The sequence below is a fragment of the Agrilus planipennis genome, unplaced genomic scaffold (assembly GCF_000699045.2).
Source record: "Agrilus planipennis isolate EAB-ADULT unplaced genomic scaffold, Apla_2.0 scaffold49, whole genome shotgun sequence".
Lineage (NCBI taxonomy): Eukaryota > Metazoa > Arthropoda > Insecta > Coleoptera > Buprestidae > Agrilus > Agrilus planipennis.
Window position 1 is genome coordinate 1,028,821 of NW_020438913.1, and position 21,418 is coordinate 1,050,238.

The 21,418-nt window shown below is 36.0% G+C and overlaps 1 protein-coding gene across 9 annotated transcripts in view; it reads right to left on the reverse strand.

Moving 5' to 3' along the window:
- Positions 1-21,418, reverse strand: part of LOC108733410 (disks large 1 tumor suppressor protein) — a 436,917-nt gene that overhangs the window by 221,371 nt on the left and 194,128 nt on the right. For all 9 annotated transcript variants that reach the window (XM_025973523.1, XM_025973522.1, XM_025973536.1 and 6 more), the window contains one exon: positions 13,655-13,791. In XM_025973523.1, the coding sequence (XP_025829308.1) occupies positions 13,655-13,791 (137 nt within the window). The remainder of the gene's footprint in view (positions 1-13,654; positions 13,792-21,418) is intronic.

Consider the following 21,418-nt stretch of genomic DNA (forward strand, 5'->3'; position numbering starts at 1 on the left):
AAATAGTTAAGGATGTGGGTTGTTCTGGTTTTAAGGAAATGCGAAGATTGGCTCAGGATAGGAAAGAGTGGAGATGCTTGTCCAACCAGTCTTAGGACTGACAACCTTATGATGATGAACGGGTTCTTTAAGAATACAAATTTTAATAGGTACATCTACAAATTCATCATCATCGTCATCATAGAATCGTCAGATCTAAGACCAGTTGGATACACACCTTCACTCATTCCGATCCTGAGCTAATATTCGCATTTCCATAAAATTACAACATCCAAATTAACGAAATTTTAAATAACCTTTACATATGTTATTCCTACGAAGTATAAGGGTAAATCATGCCACCAGATTCATGAAGCTATCAATCCCATGAAACTGGTTGTGCATTGTGTCTTCATTTGTACAAGAAAAGATATTCTGTGATAGCAGAGGTTTTAGAATACCCTTGACGAATTTACACAACTTCCGACGAGTTAGTGAGCTTAGATAGGTTATGTAATATATTTTGTCATCAAGCAAACACCTTGGCAGTTTCTTTTCGCATTTAAAACTCTGTGCTATTGTTTTCATTAACAGAATAACACAGAATGAAGAAAAATTGTTCTTCACCAAAAATCGTATGCAACAATAGCAACACGACCAGCACGTTTGGTTTCGTTGTAAATCTTTCGAGTTGAATGGACAAAGCGTTTTAGGAAAATAGTGCGGCAGTTATTCTACGGGTCAATAATCTTTTAAATCTTTACTGTCTTCATATCGTCCGTCTCACCTATCTCACCCCACTTCCCACCCACTCATTTTTATGTTCCCTTCTAAAGGAGAGGCTGAAGAAGGACCTTCCACTTTGTCCTTTTCTCCATGTAATAGTGCTACCAGGATGGAGAAAAGCACAGTTTTTGGTTTTAGTGCTTGGTACCTACTATCGGTACTACCTCACGTTTTCCAGTTTATTTCTTTTACATTCGAAAATAAAAAAGAATTGAAGTAGGAGCATACAAACATATCCCCGATTACCTTCAAGTATATCTGGGATGATTGAAGAATGAAAGTCAGAAGCAGGGTCATAACCTCAGAATTACTGTTAAAACTTGCTTCGATTCTCAGAATAAGGAAACAGTTTCTTATATTCCACATCTCTTACTATCGAATTCATCAAATAAATCAATTGATTGTAACAGTTAAAGCTGCCACAAGTTATTTTAAAGTAGTGACAATCGTGTATGTAGTTCCAAATTCCTGCGGAGTGAAACATGAAACCAACAGTTTTGAAGCGCTGACGCTGAAGAGAAGATAAAACATTCGTGCAATCTAAATCCTACGTAGGTAAAATGTACTTCATGGGATAATAAATGGAATCGTGCACATACCTAATGAATGCAGAATGTACAAAGCTAACACACAATATGCCTGACCATGTAGCTTGCGATGTTTAATTTGTTAAAATTCAGAATAGCTTGTTGGTAATTAGTAGAACAATGAGATTTATGGAACGTTCCTACCGTATTATAAATCAGGTAACTATCGTCTATTTTCCAACAAGTTCGGTTGTTAAATTTTGTTTATTATATTTTCGGATTAATTTTTTTAACGCTAAATTTGATGAATCTAAAGTATGCACAGAATATTTTATTGATTTTATCATAAATATTTAGCAAATTCATTTTCAGTAAATACTATCAAATAGAAATTAAAGGAAAAAGAAAACTATGAAGTCTAAAAGAAAATAACATCTATCAAAAATTTACTGAAACGCTGATTATTCACAAAATATTATTTTAAGGTTTTAAACAAAAACGATTTACCATTAAATTATTACACAAATACAAATGGGTGGCAGACTTTATTGTATTATAGGCCAACTTTCGATGTCCAGGATATTTTCGTTTACTTAATCAAAATCGTTGATTAAAAATTGCCAATTTTACCGTATTTGAATTGGTACAAAACACATTAGAATAAAACGGGTCCAAATATCTGCACACTAGTGTACAATTGGTTGCATATACGTACATTAATGTATATGTAGATATATAAATTTTGAGAAATGCCAAAGGTACGTATTAAGGTTTTAGATAAGGTTATGATTGGAATAATTTGTAGAAATTTTGTTTTCTCCAGCAAAAAGTAATATTTAATTATTTTTTTGTGTACAATATGAACAACAAACTATTGCATTAGTATGATAATTTACTCAACGCGTAGGTATTGGGCAATGAATATAAATTATTACACTGTGGAGTGGAGAATGATCATTAAATATGGAAAATGTTTCAAAAACACTCATCGTCTTTTCTGTGTTTGCAAAAAAACAATATTTTGTGAATGATATCCAAAACCTTCACACAAAAGCAATTTTATGTAAATCTTTCCCTATATTATTACATCACGCCATCGTTCTTTAATAAAAATTCAATATTCGTTCGTGGATCGTTTACTTCCACCCTTGTTATCTTCCTACCTCTAACGGAGCGAGCGCATAAGGTGCATTATTTGCATAAATAAACAAACAACCCCGTTGCACACGCATACGTGGGAGTCTGGGGCTGCTATCGTATCAACACTCTCTGGTTTCAATATTTCCAAAGCCTCTTTCAGTATACTTGTCAACATACGGCGCATATCCTGTCGCATTTGCATTTGCCATTTCCGTGAAAATCATCAACCGAGGTGCGAAGGATGATCCTTTGTCATATTTTGACTCTTGATTGTCGTATTGCTTCGAAAATGAAAAATTGATTTAATAGTCGAAGAACGTTGCCCGCGAAACTCCATAAATGAATTTGACTTTTAGGCTACGCACACACTACAACTAAATTACTTTACGACAGTTTAGTCGACATCAGCAGACTAAACTGTTTAGTCTAACATCTGTGCGCGCATACGAACTAAGCTGTTGCTTAAAAGAGAAACAATCTGCATCTGAAGCAATCTTAAAATGGATTTGGTAGAGACGAAAAAATAATAAGAATAGAAGGGACTGAATTCATCCAATAACCAGTCTAAACGGTTACTACAGTCCATTTTAATTTGTTAGAATTGTGACCTTGAAGAAATCTGCTAGAAGATAGATAGAGTACACACTAGGCGCGAGCAAGACAGAAATAGTTGGAACAAGCTTGAACGAGCACAGCTCTCGATGGGCGTTCTTAGGAAATCGGCTAGAACTGTACAGTACTAGACGAAAATGTTTAGCAATTTCTTAAAATAAAAATGTATATAAATTAACAATAGAAGACAAAGCAAAAGTTTTATAGGTGTGTAGAATGTTAAGTTAATTCACTTGTTATTATTTTTGGGGAAATGTGCTTTTAAATAAAGCATATTCTTAAACGAGTCAGTTTAAATAATTTTGCAAATGGTACTGTACACTTTTGTCTAGTTCTCGCTCGATGATCGGTGGAGAAATGAGCTCCGCAGACAAATATGATTGAATTGAAATGAAGGGAAGGGGTATATCTCTAACTTCATGAAACGAACAGTAATCAGCTATATCATAATTTGTGTACATATCCTGGAATGCTATTTAATTTCCACAGAATGAGTTCAACAAGCTCCATCGCAATGACAATCACTGTATTTTACTGATCGTTATTATAACTAATCATTATCATCACAAGGTCGTCAGTCCTAGACTGGTAACTGAAGACCAGTGAAGATGCTGTCAGCAAAGAACGGCGAAACGTTTGGAAAAGTTAAATTCCACGGACCACGGCCAAAAAGCCCGGAAGAAAACACAGCATCGATTATTGATGGTGTATGTTTAAAGGGCGGCGCGAAACGTGGACGGTAGGAGCTGCGGAAAAGAAATGGTTAGAAGCGTTCAAAATGTGGTGTTACAGGCGAATGATGAGGATACCGGGCATATAGAAGGTTAGAAATGAAGAGGTATTAGGAAGAATATGAGAACAGAGGACTCTATGGAAGTCAATAAGAAATAGAGATAAAGGTCTAGATGATGGACCCCACCCCCTTCGGGGGTGGGGATGAGGGGATCGAAAGAGGAGGTCTCCCCTACCACTGCACCACAAAAAGTTTGTGGCGGTCTCACCCCCATAAAAAATTATAGGGGTTCAAAGTTAATAAATATGCCAATTTTTATACATTTCTAGGCATGTAAATATTAATATAGTCATTCTTAAACAATATTCAAAGGTAAAACTAATGAAAAATACATAAAAATATTGAGAAAGTTATGTAAAACATTAGTTAAATATCTTTATCAATAGGGTAGGTTAGGTTAGGTTATCGGGTTTTGTTCAAGTCACCACCCACTTTCGATCCCCCACCTCCACCAGCTTGAAAATATTTTTTATATTGAATTTTATTTGAATTATAGTGTATGAAAATTGTCAAAATAATCAACTTTCAACCCCCATAACTTTTTATGGGGGTGAGACCGCCACGAAATTTTTATGGTACAGTGGTGGGGGAGACCTCCTCTTTCCATTCCACCCATCCCCACCCCCATCATCTAGACATTTACCGAAATAAGCGATATAGGTTGATAGGACACCTTCTCATGCATGAAGGTCTAGTCAGAGACAAATTAGAGGCAGGACTCAGGAGAGGTAGAGGTAAACTTAGATTAGATTACTGTTCGCAAATAATTAAGGATGTAGAATGTTTTAATTTTAGGGAAATGCGAAGATTAGCTCAGGATAGAAAAGAGTGGAGGTGCGTGTCCAACCAATCTTAGGACTGACGACCTTATGATAATGATATGGAAGGAATTTAAATTCCTTTTTTCTAACTAAGGTTCGTAGTGAATTCCTACATTTGAAGCATTAATTTACTCGACGGAATAACTAACTGGGATATTATTGCAATCATTATAAATAAAGTTGTCTTAGAAACGTCTGGGAAGTACCGATAAAATTAAGTACGCGATGATAGTCCATGGAAGAAGCAACGAATCATATCAAGTTTCGCGGAAGTTAACAAACTTCCCTTTACCTGCTTATCGTTACGTAAAACGACTTGGCGAACTCGTCTTCGCAAAAGGGAAGTTCATGAACCGGATGTCTTTTAAGATTTTCACGTGAGGAAACCAAGTTGAGAAAACATATAAGCAGTTCGCTAACAAAGAAAACTCTCTTGAGGCCGACACGTACAAAGCATGACGAGTTGACAAGTTGATGGCTTCTCCTCTCGTAATATGCAAAGCAACATGAATACGGAACGTACCATCATCCAGCATGTCCATTAAATTTTCTTTGAGTCTTTATCATTAAAAGTGTCTATGTATGTTTACGTTCTGTATGTGGTTAAATTTTAAGTTAATATTTAAATCTTAAGCTTAATGGTACAAATGTAAGTGTGCAGCTTGTATCCGTTATGGGGTCGTCAGTCCAAAGACTGGTCCCATTCCTTAATCTTCAGTCAATCTTCGCATTTACCTAAAACTAGAATGTACTAACCTTTTTGCACAGGTTATCGAATCAAAGTATTTCTCTGCTTCTCTATACTCCTATTTTTGCTTCCAATATGTCTCTAACTAATCATTAATGACTCACAAAGTTTCCTACCTCCCATTTTCATTATTGACTTCCATAGCGTCCTTTGTTCCTCTACTCATTTTATACCTTTTCACACCTGTAGAGTGATGTTCTTAGCACATTTTAATTCCTAATACGGAGATGTCACACGTGTACTCTAATTAAAATCACGTGATTCCTGAACGTGAAATTATACACACCGTCACATGTCTAGGCAACCCTTTATACATAGTTACAAATAAGACCAGACTTTCTGGGCGTCATATTTTAGGTCATTCTAGAACAATGCCAGCCCCTTTAAATAGCTGCCGCGAGATCGAAGTTAGTTAGTTCGACATCGAGTTACGAGGCGATAATATGAGAAGTAGAAAGAGGGAAGAAGTGACAAAGTATGCTTTATAGTGACGAAATAGTGGCGAATTAATAATAGTAGTGTTAATTACAAGGAGTAAACTATTAAATAAATTTAGTAATAGTGAGGAAGGCGTTTGCATGACAATACGTTAAATATGCCCCAGTGTCCTATGTGGACTTTAAACGTACATCTTCGCTACTTAAAAGGATTATTAGCGACAAACACCTGAACATTTACAAACAGTGGATAATAGTTCTTAGTTTATAATTACTAACACTAAAGAAATAGAATTTTATTTAAGGGTTGGTAGAAAATGTTACACTCAATCTTCTGCAGGAAACACTGTTTTGTTGTGTTTATTTTATATTTATTTATTTTTATGACAGGGGAGGGACGGGGAGTCCAAAAAACAATAAATATGCATAACGTTATTTTTAGAAGGTCACAGACCAATTCTTCTGTTTTGAATTTTTTAATTTCTAGGGGATAGATTGGTAGGGCACTATCTCAGACATGAAGGGCTACTGAGAGACATATTAGATCCAGAAACTGGAGTTAAGAGAAGTAGAGATATACCTAGATTAGATTGCAGTTCACTAAAATAGTTAAGGATGTGATCTAGTTTTAGGAAAATCCAAAGCTTAACTCAGGATAGGAAAGATTGGAGGTACATGTCCAATCAGTTTTAGGACTGATGACCTTATGATGATGACATGAAGAAAGTATAATGATTATTGTTAAAGTGACTTTCAACACATAGAAAAATGCAGTTCCGTCTGAAAAATCTTTGTCGCAGTGGAATGAAACAACGTGGATTATCCGAAGTCCGCAGTGGTTTGTAAAAAAACGCCACAGAGGAAACGAAGTGTTAGCGTGAACCATCTATCACTTACTTCGGAATCAGGTTTTCGGGAAGTTGTGCACCCTATCCCGACTCCTGTCGCACCGTTAAATTGGTTATCTATTTCACTCTCCTTTTCTGTCACGTTGGCAAGAACGATTCGGTTGTATTGCAATATAGAGAATGTAAAAAATGAAGCGGAAATAACGGGGACATTCAGGAAAAAGAATGCGTTTCCACCGGAAAAACGTCATTCCATATCTGACGACGTTTTTTCCATTTTGAATAAGCAAAAATGAAACCGTTCCCGTTACGTCGTTTGAATGGGTTTATTGTCTACCTCAACCGGAAATTCATTATTTTGTTCTTTATGTTACGCTTCATACAATATTGTATGCATCAGACATATGTAAGTAGAAAGAATAGGCATTCAGCTTTCATGAATTGTTGTTGAACATATTGCAAAGGAGACCACCACAAACTTTATGAAAACGGAATTCCACAACTACTGACTAATCAAAAATGAATGAGAGAGAAAACAAAGCGTTATTTTTCATATTGAATTTGTACCTATCCGACTTATTACAGAAAGATACATCTTTTTATTAACGACTAATATGTACCAACAGATTAATTTCCGTGATTCGATATTTTCTTAACACATTTATCGACGAATATTATTTATTAAAGCCTTTCTCAGAAATGAACATTTCAAATTATCTGAATCAAAATTCCGCAGAAACTAAACCATGTTTTGAAGGGGTAGGAGCTCCTAAAAATGAAACTCAAAATAACAGGGCAACATAAAATTAATTGACCGGGTGTCTATCTAACTTTTTCTTTTTAAATTGTTGAATAAAACTGATAACTTATGGCGTATGTTATGGAACGAACAGTTTTTAGTATATCCGGCTCGAAGGACCAAAAAATATGCAGTCATAAGATAAAAAATTATTCGGAGACTCGATATTGTGTTATTGAATTCCGTTTCATTAGAATGTTTTCAAATAACACTAGTAGCGAATTCGTTTTGATGCTTGCAATAAGAAGACTTCTTACATACTAACAATTTAAATATTAATTACAAAGTAGGTAAACAACTAATAACAAAGGGTGGGGTGTAATTAAGATATTTAATGATGGTATAAAAATTTAGTAGAAAGTTTCTGAATGTCGTCATAGACTAAAAGGGTGCCGAGAGCAACTAGCAAGAGAAAGCATGTTCTATAAATACAACAAACAGGTGACAATGATCCAAATACAAATTGATGAACAGAAGAACCCAATTGTCGTATCACATTAGAGACCCGCTTTCTCTTAAAAAAAAATTTCCCGAATTTAATTTTAACATTGCTTCAGGGATGTAGAAACATCACACAAGAGTTAGAAGTAGGGAACACTAAAAATTGTCACAAGAAGATGATAGATAAGGTTAGATTACTCTGAGTTATCATTTTCTTGAAGGTCGCAGTTTACGCCTTAAAAAGTTGTTGATAATGTCGACGACGCTTTATTATTATTTATTCCTCTCGGGAACATATCGGACGAGATGGATCATGTCACAGTTCATAATAAACTTCTGGTAATTTGCCAAAGGAAAAACGCCGCGACTGACCCACTTAGTGACGGAGGATACTCATTTTTAAGAAAAATACCCTCAACGAAAAAGTCCAAAAAGATTCACGACGTGCATTATCTCAAATCGATAACAAATAAGAAACGAATACTGCCAGAGATGAACAATGAATTGAGTGGAAGACCCGTCGTGTGGATATGTGATGTTCATATATCTCCATTTTCGAAAAAAGACGTTGATGAATGGTGAAAAAGACATTTAAATCGCTTTATTATTCCGAAATTTACTTTTTCTCAAAGAAGAAATAATACTTGCGGTTATCGGAGTGGAAATCCGCCGATATGTGTAACCTCAAACCACCCTCATGCGTTTATCGCTACGGTTCTAGCATGAACATGTTTATAACGGAAATTTGTGTTGCTTACTCATCTAATGACACGATTCTAGAATTGGCTGGCTGTTATAACATCTAATCAATGAATAGAACTAGCTAACGTTGCTACATTGTTGTTATTTAATCGGAAATTTTAATTCATAATAAGGCCATCAGTCATAAGACTCTCCTATCCTGAGCTAATCTTCACATTTCCCCAAAACTAGAATAACCCACATGGTTAACTATTTGAGAATAGTAATCTAATCTAGGTCTACCTCTACTCATCTTAAAACTCCTTTTTCTATCTCTAATACGAGGGTGGATTGATAAGTTTCCGGCCTGACCAAGAAAAACAAGGTTTTTAAAAATTTTTTTTTTTTATTTCTCAACATAATCTCCTCCAAGGCTGATACATTTCTCATAGCGGTGTTCCAGTCTATTAATGCCATCTCTATAGACTGATTCGTCAAGCTCCTCAAAATAACCATTTACAGCTTCGATTACTTCTTCATTGTCCGCAAATCTCTTACCGCCAAGCCATTTTTTGAGATTAGGGAACAGAAAATAGTCACTCGGGGCTAGGTCTGGAGAGTAAGGAGGGTGCGGCATCAATTCAAACTTTAGATCGTTGATTTTAGCCGTCGCAACGATTGACGTGTGCGCTGGTGCGTTATCGTGATGAAACAAGATTTTTTTCTTCGCCAGATGAGGTCGTTTAATTTTCACCTCGTGGCTCAAACGTTGCAATAAGTCTGCGTAGTATTGACCAGTGATAGTATTACCCTTTGCAAGGTAATCAATGTATATAATACCTCTTGCATCCCAAAAAACAGTAGCCATAACCTTGTTCGCCGAAAAAATTGTTTTTGCCTTCTTTGGAGTTGGTTCCCCTGGTCCAATCCACTGTTTAGACTGTTCTTTGGTTTCAGGAGTGTAGTGGTGGACCCACGTTTCGTCAACGGTTACGAATCGACGCAAAAATTCGCTTGGATTACGCTTATACAATGACAAATTTGCGGTAGAAATGTTTTTTCGAATCAATTTTTGGTCGACTGTTAGCAAACGCGGCACCCATCTTGCACAGAGCTTTTCCATATGCAAATGTTGGTGCAAAATATGTTGCACACGTTCATATGACATCTTACAGGTCTCAGCTATCTCACGCACTTTCAATCTGCGGTCTCCCAGCACTATTTGATGAATTTTTTCGATCATATCTGGAGTTGTGACCTCAACGGGGCGTCCTGAGCGAGGCCCATCAGAGGTGCTCACACGACCCTTTTTAAACTCGGAAACCCACTGCTTAACGGTTGAATATGACGGGGAGGATGTCCCCAGTGTTGAGTCCATCTCTTTTTTAATTTCCTTCGGCGTTAACCCCTTCAAATAAAAGTATTTGATGACAGCACGATTTTCCTGCTTTTCCATTTTTACGAAAACCACAGAGGCGTCTTGTTCAGCGTGCTGTCAAACCTACACTAGCAAGGAGATCGGGCTGAAACTATAGCTACAAGCTATCCAAGGATGGTACTATAGAATGTCACCTCAAGGTAGGCCTAGTGGCGTCATCTCTTGGTTAGGCCGGAAACTTATCAATCCACCCTCGTATGTCTCTGACTAGACCTTCATGTCTGAGAAGGTGCCCTACTAACTTATCTCGCCTATTTCTTATTGACTTCCATAGAGTCCTCTGTTCTCCTATTCTTTCTAATATCTCTTCATTTCTAACCTTCTCTATCCACGGTATCCTCATCAGTCGCCTGTAGCACCACATTTTAAATCTTTTCTTTTCCGCCGCGTCCACCGTCCATGTTTCGCACTCGTACAGTGCCACGCTCCAAACATACACCTTTAACAATCTTTTTCGATTTTCTAAATTAACCGTTCACGAGCATAGAAGTGACTTCTTTTGTTGAAGGTGACTCGACCCTGTGCTATCCACTGCTTTATATCCCTATTAGCTACTACTCTTTCCCTTCTGACTTAGCTGACTTCGTAGATACCTAAAACCAGTCAATTCTTCTACTTTTTCGTTTCCTATCTTTATATTCGCTCCTTCCCTACTTTTTCTTCCCTTAAATGCCAGTCTTTTTTAATTTACTTTTATTTATTTTCATACAATACACATTTGTCAATTTTATTTAAAGCTATCTCTAACTCCTAACTTCTAATTAAAATTGGGAATATTTTCACGTGTTTAGTTGGAGGCAAAGACATAACAGAATTAGAGTAAGAAAGCCCATCGGAATATGTTTCTTAAAATAGTGAAACAACAATTAAAGAGACAGTATTCTATCTTTCTTTTATTTCGAGCACTCACAATTGACAGTCAGTTGTATTAGTTAATTAGAAACGCCATCTCACTGCTCATTAACTCACACGCTAAGCACTCAAAGATAGAGAGAGTTCTGCTATTATTAATCTCACTGCCCATCACCTCACACGCTGAGCATTCAGAGATAGAGAGGGTCCTACTCTTGAAGTGATGGTAGTATACCTATTTTCCATGCCCTTCTATCGGCCTTACGACTCTCCGCCACTTATAGAGTTGCATGAGCCTTGTCTACTGTAAGATCTCATATAAACAATTATCAAATGTCAATCTAACCGTGATAAAAAAGTAAGTGCTGTACGGGCATCAATGGTGTTATCCATAGTCATCGATAGTGGTATCTATCCATCCGTGCAAATTTAGACCGGTTCAACTACTTAAAAGTATTTTTAAGGGTATGAAGTTTAGCCCAAAATCTTCGGCAGCCCGAATAATAGCAGGATTCGAAAATATATAATGTACTTTGGGTATTGCTACGGCGCGACGGACAGGACTTTCATGTTATCCTGCATCACACTACTACTCCTGAAACGTAGTGGTCCGCGTCCTGGATCCGTTATGCAAAAGAAGAATTCACTTCAATAAATTATGAAGGCACCGTACAATTCACACTTCATATGTGGAAAACTAGTGGCACACCGTAGATGAATAGGTTTACATTAGTCATAATTCACTGGACTATGATCCATTGAAATAAAAATTCGCACATGTGACATTTTCAATGGAATTACTTTTACTGTTACATATTACGAGTAGAATGTACGATAGTTTGATACGAAGGGACCTTTTTATCAGCAGTAAGTGGCCTGAGTGGATGGCTATGTACAAATGTACATGCAAGAGCTTTACTGGAATGTTTTTTTACCTTCGGGAAGCAAATTTTTATACTTATTTCTTGTTTGTACATTTACGTATAAGGGACATGCTTTTAGATAAGTTCATATTAAGGATTAGGCAAAAAAAGATGACAATATCGCGATAAATTCGTACATTCATAGAATAGGACACGGAAGATCAAGTGTTAACTTAAATTTTATTTTGGTGCTACCGTATCGTTTATCTTCACAAAAGCTAATATGAAAATTATATAAACTAGAAGAAGGTAACAATTAATTTTTCGTGTCCTACTCTACAAATTTATCGCGATAATTACCCAAATGGTAAAATTTTAATATTAATGCTTGATTATCCGTGTCATAATCTCTAAATTCACGCAATAGCTTCATCCTAAACTGTGAATGAAAACAAAAGTCAGAACTAGGAGTGTCTATCAATTTTTAATAACTTTTTAACTAGAAATAGCCTTGAAATTCGTCCTCAAGTTCAAATTCAAGGTCATCATTCGATTTCTCCTTTTTTCTTTAAAATTATCCAAGTAGTTCTTTTAAAAATGAGTCACCCTGTATATATACATTAATAAGCTACATCATATAAGTAAATGTGTGTGTGTAAGTTGATACGTAGTTTCTTGTTATTTTAAGAAACACAATATCAAAGTTTCCAAATAATTTTATGCTGAACTAAGAAGATCAGTATTACAAACGTTAGGAAATTGTTCCATAATTGAAGGAGGAATCTCCTTCAGCTGCTATGTTCTCCTCCTCGTCATTTCTTTGTATTTTTGCGTTCACCTTTCAGTATCCGCTTATCTCTCAAAAGCAACTTTAAGCGCATTACATAAGAGAACAAGTTCGTAGCAAATTATATTTTATTCAGCAAGCCATTAATGTTAAATTGGATGTGGTAGATAATAATTACCGACGAGGTTAACGAGGGCAGGAAATGGCAAAGTGTCGCTATCGGCATAATAGACTTTTATTTCATAAAAGAAAACTCGTTATTTCATGAAATCTATCAACAACCCAATTTTAATGGCAAACAGACGACGTTTAGTAACGCTACAAATATAGAGACTGGCAATTTGGTTGCTAGGTAGCAATGTTTCTTGAGAGACATTCAAAAAAAACACCCTCAATTTTAAAATCCTCCGAGAAAATCTTTATGACTTGAGGTCACGTGGCGGTTTTGGTACAAAAAGGTGACTGCAGTTTCATGTTTATCATAAGTACGATTTTTAAATAAGAAATGGAAGAAAAAGTGACTTCTGGCACATGATCAAAGTGTAGTGATGAGCCAAAATAGCATTTTTGTCTTGTCTTGTCTTGGTCTTTTTCCGTTAGCAAAACCACGATCCTCGCATGACGAAAACTAAAATTAAATAAACAAGACTAATAGCAAGACTTATTAGCAAGAACAAGACCAAGACGTACTGTCGAAAACCAAGAGGAAGACTAAATGTAACAGGTCAAGACCAAAACCAAACCCATATTAATCTTGTCTTAGTCGTCACTACCAAAGCGTTCTCTTTGAACTTTGGTTTCTGGAAATAACATCATGTGGCCCATCCCTAGGTATGTAGGATTGGGGCTCCAAACAAAAAACACTCATCAATGTTCGAAAGAACGCTTTGGTCATATGCCAGTTACACTTTTCAAAATTTGGTCGTCTATACGCGTCGAGGCAGCTTTTAGAATTCGAGACCAACATATCCCCTGTTTAAAAATTGCCAAAAATAATACGTATTAAGTGTCGCTTAGAAACTGTGAAATGTTCCAAAAGTTTACTTTCATATGTAATTTACCTTCTTATAAAATTAGTATAAAAAATAATAGAACTACTTACATTGTTACTAATGTAGGACGGAGCCATGGGTCCATCGTCGGATTCCCATTTGTTGGCTATTCGAATAGTTTCGGCCGTCTTTTGTTGGATAGATTTCGTTTCATCCAACAGGGTAAGCTCGTAAAATTCTTGAATATCTTTAACAAAATACAATTATTGACACATTTGTTAAACGAGTAAACAATAGAAATACAACCGTGAACACGATACTTATAACTACATTTAATACAATCAGCATAAGGTGTGATTTATATGAGTGAGAGTATAGAGTGAATGTCGACAAATATCGTCACGAATAACCATGACCTTGAAACTTTGGTCAAATGAGCCGAATCAAACACAACCTTCAAATTTTATCTACAAACTTTGAAGCAGAAATTTGAAATCTTAATATACTGATAGAATATTTTTTGGTAGGCATTCATAAGAGTTACTTCTATGCAAGCGAACGATTAATTCGATAAATATTATTAAAGCTGTATGTTCGGAGCGCCGTGCTGTACGGGTGCGAAACATGGACGGCAGGCGCGGCGGAAAAGAAAAGGGTTAGAAGTGTTCGAAATGATGAGGATACCGTGGATAGAGAAGGTTAGAAATGAAGAGGTATTATAAAGAACAAGAGAATAGAGGACTATATGGAAGTCAATAAGAAATAGGCGAGATAGGTTGGTAGGACATCTTCTCAGGCATGAAGGTCTAGTCAGAAACATATTAATGGCAGAAACAGGAGTTAGGAGGAGTAGAGGTAGACCTAGATTAGATTACTATTCACAAGTAGTTAAGGATGTGGATCGTTCTAGTTTTAGGGAAATGCAAAGATTAGCTCAGGATAGGAAAGAGTGGAGGTGCGTGTCCAATCAGTCTTGGGACTGACGACCTTATGATTCATTTGTATCAAAAAATGATAAAGTTCAACAGCTTGGTTATGGGCGACTTTGTCAGCAAATTCTATGAAGAGATGTCTGATAGCATTGCGAGTTAGATCTTGTAGTGGGAGTAGATAAAGGCTGAAATGGTTAACCTCCATGAGTTCTTTGAGCAATCAATCTCTCTTCTATATTTTGGACAGAAATAGGATAGAAGCACAATAAAATGCAACCACCTTTTGATTTAGCTCTGTCTTTTCTATTTGCTTTACATCCCGTGAATAGGCCCTTTGAAAAGGGTACTACTTGAATCAGAGAATACCAGTATATCATAGGGTATAGCTGATGACTTGGGACTACAGATGTCTTTCAATTCAGACAGCTGACATTTTTATAAAAGATAAATTGAACATTGGGACAGATGCGTTTAATTTTGTTGATTTTTAGACATGACCGGCTGAGGTTTCGAGCTCTCTTTACTTTACGTTAGTATTTTGAAGGCCTCTTTGACTCAAACTGCGTAGCTAAATGTTTATCTCATTCAGTAATTACACTTTGACATTGTGCTGCTTACCAATGTGGTGTTTGCGTGTTTACGATTTTCGTGGATACCGTAGTAATAATTTCCTGTATGTATCAACTCAAATTGAGCAATATAGCAATCTAGTAGTACGATCGATTGCAATCACCAAAGTGTGCGAAGTTACCAAACGTTAATAGCGTTCGTAATTACTAATATATATTGTGTAGACAACCATTACGATCTGCAGTTTGTTGCACCCGTTGTTGTCTGTCTACGTGTAGTCGTAGACAAGAACGTATCCCTTAAATTCGTCATTCAGATAAGTAGTTCAATTTCAACATAAAGTTTAACCGTCGATTTATGACATTGCTGTGTGTATGGTACAAATTTAATAGGTGCAATATCAAAATAAAAACTTAAAACTTTCGGGTGTTTCATTCCCGAACCAGCTACTAAAGTTGGTGGAAAGACAGCTCCTTCAGACTATGCCGGAAGGTTGCTGATTAGAACTCGTGATGGTTGGGGTGGAAAGATAAGATGAATGACATGAAGGTACAACAAAGGTGAAAGACTATCTATGGAACATTATTACCCCTCTAATATCTGCTTATATGATCCAATAAAAACCACAGATAAACTTGCGATAGGGCAGACGGAACCGTAATCGAATGAAGGTCCTCCCGAAAGCTTAGCAATAGTCGAAACGTTTAAACCACGCTGATGGGCGGGCAGTCCCTTCGAACTACGCCGAAAGTAGGGCGGAAGGCCCCCTTAAGCCTCCTTTCAGGAATCATGGGAATGGGTGGGTGGTGGTTCGGGTGAGAAAGAAGAAACGGACGAAATGAAGACAAAAGAAAATGAAGGATTATCTGTGGAATATTGCTGCCCCAGCACTTACCTAAGTGACCCAAGAAAATTATAGAAAAACTTGGACCAAGGCAGACCAACCCGGAATAGAACCGGCGTCCCTCCGAATACTAAGCAATGGTCTAAACGTTTAAGTCATGCCGCTCGGTCTGTATCAAACTAAAAACTTTAAACTTTTGGGTGTTTCATTCCCACCAGCCAGTAATGCTCAAAATCTACACACACACACACACACACACACACACACATACACACACACACACACACACACATGCACGCATAGTTCATATTCAAATACACAATCTCATAATGCTCATAGCCACAATCGACTGAAAAAGATCTTAATTGAGGACACCTTCCTCGGGAATCCGACACTATCCAGTCATACGAACGGCTGGTTGTCTTTTGAAGATTTCCCTTCTTCCACGAAGACAAAAAAAAATAATCATTCATGCTCTTCTGACTTCATTTCGTCCGTTTCATGTTTCTAACCCCAGCATCAGTAGCTGGGTGAAAATGAAACACCCAAAAGTTTTTCTTTCATTCTCACATTGTCGTCAGATGTGAAAGCTCTGAAGACACGTATCTGATAAATATGTATTAGTATTTGCATACAAAATAATATCAATATAGGTACATATCCTCTTGTCTTTCTGGCATATATATTTCAAAAGGAAATATTCGTCGTTCAAACGAAAAAGAACAATATACATATAATATAACTGTGGCTTATTTTTTTAAAGCCGACTTGGACCAGACATATATTTTTCTGTTTCCTTTAACCTTATAGCTTTTAGCGAATCTTCTTTAGTCACAGAAATATCTGCTAACAATTTTATAAAGAAAGATAAAAGGGTTATTTCTATTGTATATATATACTTATATGTGACGTGAGTACAAAAGTATACGACCGCAAACAATGAGGACTCCTAAAAGATCAAAGGGTACACAGTGTTCACCTTATTACACGAAGAAACAAAATGCGCAATAATAATATATATTACGTACATCTCCTTCTGAATTGTAATAGATACAACAAAAGCAATTTTCATTTTATTATTTCATATTATCTTATGCTCACTACAAGCTTCGGAAATTTTCTTTTTGTATCAACAATGTACAATAATAAATCCTTATTGTAATAATCAAAAACATTTTTTGTCGAATCAACTTGAAAACAATATCGGCAAGTCAAAAAATGCCAAGAATTCATATGCTGCCGTTTTTATGACCAATCATAAAATTACGACATCGTAAAGGTTTTCATTAAAACATGTACTCACTTGAATGCATTTCACGCTGTTTGCAATTAAAGTCGCTTAAAGGAGTTGTTAAAACAAGACGATGTCAACTTTGTTTCTATATTTCTTGTGATACAAGACAATGTCACATTGTACCTAATGTTACCTCTATTATTGCTTCTATAATAGATCTAAATAAACGGAATTCGTAAAAACTCTCAAATTCTGTTGTTAAAATACAGAATCGATAAAAAATATCAGTGATGTAGTAAAGGAATTCACTGTGTAGGTACTAGAAAAAGGTCTGAAATAAATAATTTTGTAGTTCCTAATAGATATGTCTAACAAATTTGATCTTTTACGTTTTCAAATATTATAGTATGTAATTTTAATGTTACTGGTATCTAGTTTTTTGAAGTGAAACTTCTTTACGCACGGTAGGGTAAGTTCGTTTCATGCGAGTTGCTATGTAACGAAATAATGCAACGGATGTCCCGCCTCTACTCGGTCACGTAATCGGGAATCGCTTGAGCCGTGAGCGCGCTTCAATGCAACATTCGTTACCGGCAACCCCGGCATGTAAATTCACAGTGTACAAATAATACCATTAAACTAATTCCTTAACCCCTATCCCGGTATGTTTGTGTATTTGAAGTAGTTTCACTTCAGTAGAGTGTTGTATAATTAGACGTTGTATTTTTTTTGTAATTATTAATGTTGTATTAATTAACCAGACACAATTTAGATTATGGGATAAAAATGGTTCTGTTTTGTGAATGAAGTGGTAGGTGATCCAAGAAAATCGCAGAAAAACTTGGACTTAGACTTGAGTCTCGTTCCTATCGATATCTTAGTGGTTCCTATGTAGACTTTTCCGCAGGAATAGGACTTCTGAGGCTGAAAGAGGGTCCTTTTTGTTCTTAAATGACGTGATGGTCTGCTAAATCTTCTTCGTCGATTTGAAAATGGTTCTGATATCGTGTCTCTGCCAATTCGGTCCATGACCTTTGGAGCATAAGGTGAATCTGCTAGAGAGGAAGTGTTATTTGATCTCTCGATCTCTTTCTATTTGCAGTCATTCGTCTCGAAGGCCGTCTTTATATGTTCCAGTTCCGCCTTAAGATTTTCCGGTTCGCAGATGCTTCTAGGTCGTTCAGTCTGGATCCTGATGATGCCATGCTTCTGACTTGGGTGGTGGACGGATACGGCATGCAGATACCTGTGTATGTAGATTTGCTATATACGGTGTAGTCCAATTCGTTGCCTCGTTTCCTCACTAGTACGTCCAAGAATGCTGTTGATCCTTCTCAGTATTCATAGTGAAATGGATGCTGCGATAATGTCTGTTCAGGTGTTGGAGGAAGTGATTCAGCTTTTCCATCAGTTTATAGTTAGAAGCACTTGAGATGTCTAGTGTTACGACGGATGATGAAAATACCGTTGATTGAAAGGGTTAGAAACAACGAAGTATTGGAAAAAGTAGGAGAATGCTGTGAAAGTCAATGAGGAACATGAAGGGCTAATTAGAGACTTATCGGAAGCAAAGAAAAATCTAAAATGCCTATACTGTTTATACGTTTAAATCTATCTAAATAATAGCTAAAATAGAAGATAAAAGTAGCAATGTGTGCTTTATATCTTTTCATAAATAATAGAAAATACGATATTATAGGAATGATACTATTAAGTATATTCGTTTCAAAAATCTTCTACTTTATTCTTTTCAATTTTACGTCGCGTGCGCGATTTCCTACAATTTATTTTTATTGACTTTCCCAATGTAAGTTGGTTGTTCTCATGGGAGCTTTAAGCATATAATAAAATTCGCTAACGATGAGCTAACTGCTCCATATAAGCTCCAGCAACTACGTATCATGTGCCTTCAATAATCTCCAAAGCTAAGTACCTGCGTACCTACATATAATAGGTGCATAGCAGAGATATGCTTTTGCTATATGAACTCTACTACTGTTTAATAACGATATTAATTAGGCACCTGTATATCACATCAAATTGAAAGTATAATGGGCAGTTGACAGTTGCCTTGATGTTCATTTCTTAATCGTGTTAGAAGATACTCAATTAAAATGACTCATTTTTGCTTAATCATTACATACAGAAAGAAATGCTCTAATCTATAATATCAATTCAGAGTAGCTCACTAGTTTTCTATACATATAAGAATAAAAAGTTAGGTTAGGTTTGGTTAAGTTAGGTCGCGAAACATGGACAGTGGGCGCGAAAAAGAAAAGGTTAGAAGCGTTCGAAATGTGGTGTTATATGCGAATGATGAGGATAACGTGGGTAGAAAAGGTTAGAAATGAAGAGGTATTAGAAAGAATAGGAGAACAGAGGACTCTATGGAAGTCAATAAAAAATAGGCGAGATAGGTTGGTAGGACACCTTCTCAGACTTGAAGGTCTAGTCAGAGACATATTAAAAGCAGAAGCAGTAGTTAGGAGGGGTAGAGGTAGATCTAGGTTAGATTACTGTTCGCAAGTAGTTAAGGATGTGGGTTGTTCTAGTTTTAGGGAAAGAATAGGAAAGAGTTTAGGTACGTGTCCAACCAGTCTTAGGACTGACGACCTTATGATGATGATGATGAACCTTAATCTATATTGATAAAGTGGAGGAATGTGAACACTGAACATTTCAACATGTCTTTTGTTGGAGAATTCAATATGTTGGTATATGAAGTACAATGTGTAGTTTTACTTGGTTGAAATTCATAACGAATAGCTTTAAAGAAATAATATGTTAAGTGAGACTAGAAATATTTGAGCTAGACCAAGATCGAATAATCAAGATCGAGACCTTTACCAATTAAGATAGTTAAACTGCTTGAGGATTATTAATTTCATCATTTCTTGGTCAGAGATATAAAGGAAACTTCTGCTAGTCCACAGGGGATTTAGTCTATACTCCATAGAACACCCCACTCTCATTGCAAAACAGTAAACTCTGCTTATTCATATAGTCACATGCATTTAATATACCCGTAGGTATCTAGATAGATATAAAGTGTCCCAGCAACGAGCGATTTTGCAACCAAGGACAATAGCTATTATCGATTATTTGAGACAATGTCTTCATAATCCCTCGATTAATTGCTTCATCTACGGACCTCTTACTGATTAGTTCTCCTAAGGAAATACATTTTGTTAACAAATATCCTCTGACAACGACAAAACACTAACTTGAGAGATTTGTTGCCGGGTCTAAGATAACATCTGTGCTCTTCTCTCACAGGTATTTCATTTACATTATCTACATAATGATTTTAAGGAAACTAATTAAACGTTAAACTGGATGAACAGGAAAGGTGTTTATCCACAACAAACTAAATTCTTTTTATCTCAGTACTTACAATTTATATTAAAAGGTGTTTTAATTTAAAAAGAATATAAAGGTGCTTCATCAGTTTGTCCAAAGAATGATATGAAATTTAATTACTGCTGCAGTATTTCGAAGTTTCATGAAATATGACATATCCTTTGTAAATTTTATTATAATAAATGACGTCTCCCATTGAAGGTTCTTCCTTAATGTTAACTAATACGTTAATGGTGGTTCATTAGTCTTTATCATCATAAAGCCGCCAGTCTTAAGACTGATTGGGGATGCCCGTCCACTCTTTCTTATCCACAGCTAATCTTCGTACTTACTTCCTTAAAATTAGAACATCCTCACATCTTTCAGTATTTCTGAACATTATTCTAATGTAGGTCTACTCCAACTCTTTAGCTTCTAATATGTCTCCAACCAGTCCTTCGTGCCTGAAAAGTGTCCTACCAACCTATCTCATCAATTTGTTATTGATCTTATATTAGTCAAGTATAGATTACCGATCGATTTTTGTATCATTGCCTTTTTTCTCTATCATTCTGTGATGGTGAAGTTTTTATGCCAGAACTTTTTATAAAGGCCAATCAAATTTAGAAGAAATTCGATATAAAGGAACAGTTCAGTGTAATTACTGCAATGACCATGACCGTATTTATTCCTTTTGCTAGCTTTTACCCGCGCTAGATAATCTGAAATACAATAATTTGATAAATTTGTTATTAAATCTAACTAAAGTTTCTAATTTTCTATAGGGTTGTTCGGAAAGTCATTTCATTTTTTCCCGACAGAGGATTTAATTGTATTCTTTTGCACCCAACTTCACATTTAAGCCGTATAATTTTTATATGCTTTGAGAGCTCATATGGTAAATAATAAATAATTAAAAAATTAAAAAGAAGACTCACCCCTTTTTTGGTTGGTG